The sequence below is a fragment of the Glycine soja genome, chromosome 17 (assembly GCF_004193775.1).
Source record: "Glycine soja cultivar W05 chromosome 17, ASM419377v2, whole genome shotgun sequence".
NCBI classification, from domain to species: Eukaryota; Viridiplantae; Streptophyta; class Magnoliopsida; order Fabales; family Fabaceae; genus Glycine; species Glycine soja.
Window position 1 is genome coordinate 15,914,182 of NC_041018.1, and position 8,595 is coordinate 15,922,776.

The 8,595-nt window shown below is 39.2% G+C and overlaps 2 protein-coding genes across 2 annotated transcripts; both read right to left on the reverse strand.

Moving 5' to 3' along the window:
• Positions 1-1,550: 1,550 nt before the first annotated feature.
• On the reverse strand, positions 1,551-1,970 carry LOC114391488. Its single transcript, XM_028352495.1, has one exon. The coding sequence runs from the start codon at positions 1,968-1,970 to the stop codon at positions 1,551-1,553; it is 420 nt and encodes a 139-aa protein (XP_028208296.1).
• Positions 1,971-2,900: 930 nt separating this feature from the next.
• Positions 2,901-3,650, reverse strand: LOC114391489. Its single transcript, XM_028352496.1, has 2 exons — positions 3,355-3,650; positions 2,901-3,153 (listed from the first exon to the last, which is right to left on the reverse strand). Exons 1-2 carry the CDS (start codon positions 3,648-3,650, stop codon positions 2,901-2,903), a joined length of 549 nt encoding a protein of 182 aa, XP_028208297.1.
• Between the last annotated feature and the right edge of the window lie 4,945 nt (positions 3,651-8,595).

Below are 8,595 nucleotides of genomic sequence, written 5' to 3' on the forward strand. Positions count from 1 at the left end.
CAAAGCTTAGGATCTAGGAGAACATTCATTCCCCTAAATTAATAACAAACCACAACTTAGACATTTTTACAACACCAACCTTATTACTTTGCTACTCTTTTCAGCACAACTATTTTCTTTGATGATGGTTTACCCCAACTGTTATTCTTTTAAAGTATTTTTTCTTTTACATTTATACTGAGTTGGAGTAAAACCATATTTAGTGACTCAATTTAACTTGTGTTGTTTATTCATTTTCCTGCAAAAGAAAATCACCCAAAAACATTGCCCCAAATTTGGGACAAATTTGTCTGGATCCATGAGTACTCTCCTACAACCTAAGAAAGGGTAGGTAGTAAATATTGCATTTTTGGGTTTGAGTTCCAATGACAAAAATTTTACATTAGGCTCAAAAAGGGTGCAAGGGATGCATTCATTCATAGGATGGCTTTTTGGCTAAGTAGTTGAAATAAAATAACAAACAAGGCCTTGATCATGTCCACATCATACATGCATTTCAAGCAATCCAAGAATCAAGGAAAATCAGGAAATTAAAACTAGTCGTTCTCTCACAATTTAAAAGTTCACACAACTTACCGGTTTCCATTGAAGTGTGAGGGTTTTCATTCCATGCTTTTTTGTCAGAAATACTAACCCTTTCACTCTTGTACTGTTAGTTCACACTCTATCACTTACACTGACGCCTACTTGCACAAGAATTAGCAATAGAAAAATACTCATTAGTACACAGTTCATCTCACTCATGCAATTGATTCACTCAAAAATGTGTTGCAACCAATCAATAAGTACCTACTTCTCTATCATGCATCGAACTAAATTAAAACTATTAAATGACTGACTTTAAACTACTAAAATTAAACTGCTGAAATTAAATTGTCCTAAATGCAAGAAATTAAAATGAAAATAATGTAAATGAAAACAAAACAAAATAAATAAAGACAAATAAAGAAAATTAAAGAAAAATCCTTATCAAAATAGGCCACAATCCTGTGTGGGCCTTGGATCCCAAGCTCCCTGTGCAACAGTGATGTACGCAACGTAATCATCATCATCTCTAGTCTCTGCGGTATCATCATTACCAGTACTAGAGGTATCACCCCCCTACAAAAGGAAGCTAGACTCCTGGCCACTGGCCAGACAACCTGAGATAGGAATGCCTTTGGTGTCATCATTGGCTACTTGAGAGATAGCTGGTGAAGGCTCTACATCAAAAGGTATTGGCCATGGTGGAGGCTCTACAACATGGAGAGGAGCTACTTTGGCTGAGAAGAATAGGGAAAAGACTTGTCGAATGTAGCTAGAGGAGGGATCATCAGAGGTGGAGCAGGTGGAGCGTCTGGACTGGCTCAGGCCCTAACCAGTCTTGGCCCCGGGAATACACTGGAAGGGTCTTCTGGATTCACAACTGGCTTAACCTCATCTTCTTCTAGAAACACAGACTTCAGGTGCTTCCCAACAAGATCAACTTCTTGTTTAATTGCCTCCACCTTAAAGCAAGTCTTGTTATCACTAGGATGTTTTATTGCCTCAAACAAGTTGAAAGTGGCTTTCTAGTCCTCCACACTCATCTCTAAGTTGTCATTCCCCATGTCCACAATATATTTTGCAGTAAGCATGAATGGTCTGCCCAATATCAAGGGAATATCCGAATCCTCTTCTATGTCCATTATCACAAAGTCCACCGAAAAAGTGAATTGACGAACTTTAACCAGGGCATCTTCAACTACACCATATGGTCTGATAATGGAGCGGTCTGTTAGTTGAAAATTCATTTTAGTAGGAGCAACCCTCAAATTTTTTATTCTTCGACACATAGAGAGAGGCATCAAATTGATGCTTGCCCCCAGATCAAGGAGAGCTTTACCCACTAACACCTCCCCAATAAAACATGGGATGGTCACACTCCCTGGGTCTTTAAACTTCTTTGGTAGAATCCTCTGGATCACAGCACTGCAATTACCTTCCACCATGATGCTCTTATTGTTGATGTATTTGCCCTTCTATGTGAGCAGGTCCTTCAGAAATTTTGTATACATGAGCATTTGCTGCAAGGCCTCTCCGAAGGTTATGGTGATTTCTAGCTTCTTGAATATGTCGAGGAAGTGGGCAAAGTAGTGCTCCCTCTCCTTCTTTGATGGCACCAAAGGATAAGGGATGTCCCTTGCTGGGGCTGCGGGTATCTCCCTCCTAGCCTCCCTTGCTAACTGACTCTTGGTCTTAGTGAGTAAGACCTTTTCACCCTTCTACTTGATCTCTTCTTTCTCTTCATTACCCTCTTCTATCTTTTTATTATCTTCTTCCTCAATGCTCACATCCTCCATTGCTCCTTCATTTCTCTTTTCTCTCTCAACATTCTCCCTCATTTGGCTTCTAGTAAGGACCGTCGTGCATTCTTCCTAGGGGTTCTTCTCAATGTTGGCCCCAAAACTCCCTGTGGACCTTTCAGCTAGATGCTTAGCTAGTTGACCCACTTGCACCTCTAGATTCTTGATAGCTAACTCAGTGCTCTTGTGATTTGACAATGAAACTTGCATAAACTGGGTCAAAGTGTCTTCTAGCTAGGTGGTCCTCTCATGCAGGCTGGGCCTTTGATTGGAAGGTCGGATGGATAGGCCACCTTGGTCCTTGTTGAAGTTGTTCCCAGGATGAGATCTCCAGCCTTAGCCTTGAGAAAAATTTCCTCCCTGATTGTGTCAAGGAGGTCCTCTTTGATGGAACCCTTAACGATTGGGATTGTCCATGTAGTTGACTTCTTTGGATGAATCATATTGGGCCATGCACATGCCTGACTCATGGGCCCTACCACAAATATTGCATCTCCTAATTTGCATGACTGAAGAATGGGCATGTTGCACTGCATGAAACTGTTGAGGAAGCTTGCTCAACGTCTCTGTGAGGGTCTATATTTGCTTGGCTAGGAGCTTGTTTTGGGCAAGTAGTCTATCTTGTGATGTGAGCTCAAGAAGACTCTTCTTTGTAGGAGTGTAAGCTCGATCACGAAGGATGGCATGGTCACTGGTTGCCATGTTTTCAATCAACTCCATAACTTCATCAAGTGTCTTCAATATGATCTTCCCACCAGCGAAGGCATCAAGTAACTGCTTCGAATGGGGTCGCAAGCCATCAATGAAGGTATTGAGTTGAACTGGGTCGCTGAACCCGTGGGTGGGAGTCTTTCAGAGTAAACCATGGAAGCGGTTAAGAGCTTCACTCAGTGATTCATCGGGGAATTGGTGGAATGAAGAGATCTTCACCTTTCCCTTAGTGGTCTTCGACTTTGGAAAATATTTCTTCAAAAATTTCTCCACCACCTCTTCCTATGTCCGCAAGTTGTTTCCCTTGAACAAGTGCAACCATCTTTTTGCTTCACCAGCCAAGGAGAATGGGAATAGGTTGAGGCAAATGGCATCTTCAGGAACTCCAGCTATTTTCATCGTGTTGCAAATCTCTATGTATGTAGCAAGGTGGGCATATGGATCTTCATTGGGTAGCCCATGAAAGAGATTGCCTTGAATCAACTGGATGAGGGAATGTGGATAAGTGATGTTGGCAGCTTGAACTTCGGGCCGGACCATGCTTGTGAAATACTGAGGTGTAGAGGTATTAGAGTAGTCCTCTAGAGTAATCCTCTGTGGCCGGTCCTCTACCATGATGTGTTCTTCAAAAATTTAGAAGATGAGAACATTGAGAACTTAGCCTATCAGAGCTACTCCTTGATGTAATGTTAATGATTTTTCTCTATTTATAATTACTCCAATTTACACCTGCATCTACTAATATACTTTAACTTTGGTCCCCTGCATAAAAGAGCTTAATTTATCTATTTTCTCTCCCAAATCCCTTTGTAGAGCTAAAATAGTAAATTGCATTAAGAATAGAGATGTATAACAGGCTAAACAAATATCAATCTATCCCTAGCGATGACTTTATTTAGATACCCTTTTCCAGTTCTATTAGAAAATAATGTTTCCCAACGTTACCCCTAAAACTTACCATGCAAATGGGTGATCAAGCCACAAGCAATAATATTAAGCACAACAAAAGATAATGCAAATGTAATATTCATAAATAGATAGCAAGAGAAATTACATCAAGAGTAGTTGGCTTCCAAGTTCCCAACAAAGGGGGTTTAGCCTCTCATTGTCATGGAGGCTTTACAATCACAAAAGGGGAATATTTAGTAAAAAGGAAGAACATAAGAAATGGAATGGAGGGAAGGAATGGCTCCCAATGCTTGCTTCTCATTCTTCTAGCCTTTGTCTTCTATATGTTTTTTCCTTTTTCTCTCTTCTTCTTTTATAGGTGCAGATTAGCTTAGCTAAGCAGGCTTCTCGCGCTAAGCCCGTCTTTACTTTCCTGAATTAGCCTGCTTTCCTTAATTAGTCTGCTATCGTTAATTAGCTTGCTTTCCTTGATTATCCCTACTTTCCGAAATTATCCTGCTCTTTTTTGGGCTTTATTTTACTCATTAAGCATCATAAATCCGTCACTTTTAATATTTTTTGCACAAAAACTTAAATGATGTTAATTTAACAATTATTTGCTCAAAAAGGAAGAATTATGAGATAAAAATTACAAATTCCCATATAATTTAACCCCAAAATATACTCATAATTAACAATTATCATTGCTCTCTAGTGTAGGTACGCCCTTGGTCCTCTACTCTCTTTTTTGTTTCTAACCATTATGTCTTCTTCTTCTACTATGGAGGAGGGGTTTCCTCTCTGTTGTAGATCTCTTGTGGGAAGGGAGGTTAAGGGTATAGGGGAGTCTAATAGTAAGGGAGATTTTTTGGTGTCGTCTCCCTCCTTGATCTTAGATTCAAAGAAAACAAAGGATATGTCTGTGGGTGGTAGTGATGAGGTGGAGATTCATGCACAAAAGAATAAAAGAGATGAGAAGGTATTGGAGAGGGCGAATGGGAAGGCTAAGAGGCAGAAAGGAGACAATGTTGGCATGGTTGGTGAAAAAGTTAGGAAGGGTAGGGAAGGCAAGTTTTGCCAGTTATTATTCCTAGTTACAAGTGGGTTTCTATCAAGGTCAGCTTGTACCCTACTCGGTTTCAAACTTGCGATTCAATCAAGAGGTTGAAGAAGAGGATTAACATAACGATCTCCAATGATGTTGAGTTGTTGATAGTGGAGTCATGTAGCGCTAATGAATGCATTTTTATGAGGGCGGGCAAAGGTGAGGTTGATTTCATGTATATGTAGGAGGATGTGTTTATGGAATTGAATGTGTAGTTCCCCTTATCAGACTTTGAGTGTGAGATGTTAAGTTTGATGAACGTCGCCTCTATACAACTTCATCCGAACAATTGGGCCTTTTTGTGTGCTTTCCAAATTTTGTGTAAGAGTCTAAACATCGAACCCACCGTACATAAGTTTGTGTATTTCTATCAATTGAAAATGGGCGCCAAAGTTGGTTGGCCATCCTTGAACACATATAAGTTTGAGAAGTTGTTCCAGTTGTATACTCAGTCTTGGAAGAACTTCAAATCTAACTTGTTCTGAGTTTGATCCAAACTCGTGTGTGGGGATTCAAGAGAGTTGTTTTTCATGGAGGCTGAGAAGGCTCCTAAATTCCCATTTTATTGGCAATGGTTTCCCTTCAAGTTTAAATCTTATCCCCATCAAATATTGTCGCCCAAGCAGATCAAGGATATTGTGATTATAGGAAAATGGCAGCGTGAGATGTCGTGTAAATTTATTGTGACCATCCTCACCTCAGATTTCCCTTATCGCATTTACGTAGCGAGTATTGTTATTCGATAATGATAGCCTTTGAAGTTGGCTTTGTATTGAGTTTCTTGTGTTTATTTTTGTAGAAGTCATGAAGGGCTATGATTAATAAAACCTAAAGGGCTTAGTTACTAACAACCAGGTAGACCTCGAAAAGACAAAGAAGAGAAAGCAGGTTAACATTCCTCCAAGTTTGACGTGCAAAAGAGATGTTGAGGTACCAATTGAGGTTGCTGTTAGTCGTCTTATACGACTAACTTTTGTATAGAAAAATTTTTCCAAAACTTGTATAGCTCCCCAATTTATGATTATTTTTGTAGTAATTTTGTAAATAAATCTTGTTTTATTATTAAAGTTGTCTCTAGAATATTTCCATTGGATTTAATGATGAAATCTGTGCAATTTCAGGTTAAAAAGAGGCTATGTCATGAAGTGCTAAAAATGACAGTTGAGCTCAACTCATCAGTTGGGCTAAGCGTGCATCCATCGCTAAGCACAGCTTCAGCGCGCTAAGGGCAGCAGTTGTCTTCAGCCAGGCTCAGCACATTACTGGCGCTAAGAGGAGCAGATTTTGCAGAGAGACCTAGGTTTTGTAATTAGAGAGAGATTAGTGAGTTTCATATTGATTGTGAAATGCTAAGAAGAGGAGGAGGGATCCCCCTTCTTGTGTAAGAAGCAGTTATTCTCTACTATTAACCTTATTATTGTTAGGGTTTTTCTGTAATGGCTGGCTAAACACCCTTGTTGGGGATTTCTAAGGAACAACTGATTTAATTACTTTAATATCTAATTGATTGTGTTTCCTGTGTTCAATGCTTCTTTCAGTGCTTAAATTCTATATGCTCTTGGTCTGATCACCCATTTGTGTGCATAGTTAGGTGACTTTAGCATTGGGAAATGTACTGTTGCCTTAGAACTTGATTGAAGCAAGATTGAAACTTAGTCTTAAATGAGGGATCTGCATATTAAGTTTTGGTTTTAAATATGTTGTTACAATAATGTTGCTTGGTCTAAGCTGAACCTAGTCCAACAAGAGGTATCTGAGGACGAAGCTTAGTTTAAGTTAGTCTAAACCTATGAGGGCTGTCTAAATTAAGCCTAGTCCAACAAGAGGGATCTGAGGACGAAGCTTGGAATGATTCAGCCTAACTAGGGATCGAGGTTTAGTAATTTAGGCTACTACATAGAACACAAACACATGATTGATTAGAGAAACATCTTTATATACATCAACTTGTTTGCTAGAAAGGCCCAATCCTTTTACCTACTGTTGTCAATTTTATTTACTTGCATCTTCACTGTTTTTAGCCTAGACTTAGTTTAATTCAGTTCTAAACCATCAATTTTCAATGTTTCTTTCAACGATGCCTTATTTATGAATTTAACCCTATCTAATACTAGTTCCCTGAGTTCGATACTCGGATTCATCCGTTTTAATTTTAAATACTTAACGATTTGGTGCGCTTTCCGGTGAATTGGATTTCCCTTGAACATATTTGTATAAAGAAAAATTGGACCAAAAAGTAACTGTAGGGGAAATCCAACAAAGTATTTATGGCGCCGTTGCTGGGGATCTAGATTCATTAGAAGAGTTTAGTTCAATTTTACGGCATTGCTTTATATTTTTCTCTTTGATTCATTGATTCTTTTTGTTTATATTTTAGTTACTGTACATTCGTTGTTCTTTTGAACTGGATAATTGTTGTTTTGTTTTCTTGTATGCAAAGAAGATCTACTGCAGGTGATTTGATCCCCATTGATTTGGAGATTAATGCCACTTGTAGAAGGAATAATTCAGAGAGAATCAATATTTTTGCAGGATTTAGAAGCAACGACAACTCCAGAAGAAGAACCTCGATCTTCCGAGGCATCTTCTAGTTTTCCTATTGCAGGGAATTCTCATATAGAACCTGTTGAAGACCCAATCATGGCTGAAGAGCCAAGAAGAGTAACCTTGGAGGATTATTCAAGTTCTATTGTGCCACAATTTTTCACTAGTATTGCATAGCCAGTTCAAGCTCAGACAATTACATATCCTCCTTCTTTGATACAACTAATTCAAAATAATCTATTTCATGGTCTACCCAATGAAGACCCTTATGCTCACTTGGCCACCTACATAGAGATATGCAATACTATCAGGCTGGCGGGTGTGCTTGCAGATGCAATCAGGTTGAGTCTGTTCTCATTTTCTTTAGCTGGAGAAGCTAAGAGATGACTTCATTCTTTTAAAGGAAACAGTCTGAAGTCATGGGATGAAGTAGTAGAAAAGTACTTGAAGAAGTACTTCCCTGAATCAAAGACTGCAAAAGGCAAAGCTGCCATCTCTTCCTTCCACCAGTTTCCAGATGAATCGTTGAGTGAGGCACTTGAAAGATTTAGAGGTTTATTGCAGAAGACTCCAACTCACGGTTTTTCAGAACTAATACAACTCAACATATTCATAGATGGGTTGAGACCACAATCTAAGCAGCTCTTGGATGCTTCAGCTGGGGGTAAGATCAAAATGAAGACCCCTGAGGAAGCAATGGACTTGATTGAAAGCAAGGCTGCTAGTGACATTACTATTCAGAGAGACCGAGCCCACATTCCTACTAAAAAGATCTTATTGGAGCTAACCTCACAAGACGCTCTGTTGGCACAAAACAAGTTTCTATCCAAGCAACTAGAGGCATTAATAGAAACACTCAGTAAGTTGCCAACTCAGCTTCATTATGCACAAACTTCACATTCTTCTATTTTGCAGGTTACAACATGTACAATTTATGGTGGAGCTCATGAATTTGGATGTTGTATCCCTAATGAAGAGAAAATTGCACATGAAGTTAATTATATAGGGAATCAGCCAAGAGGC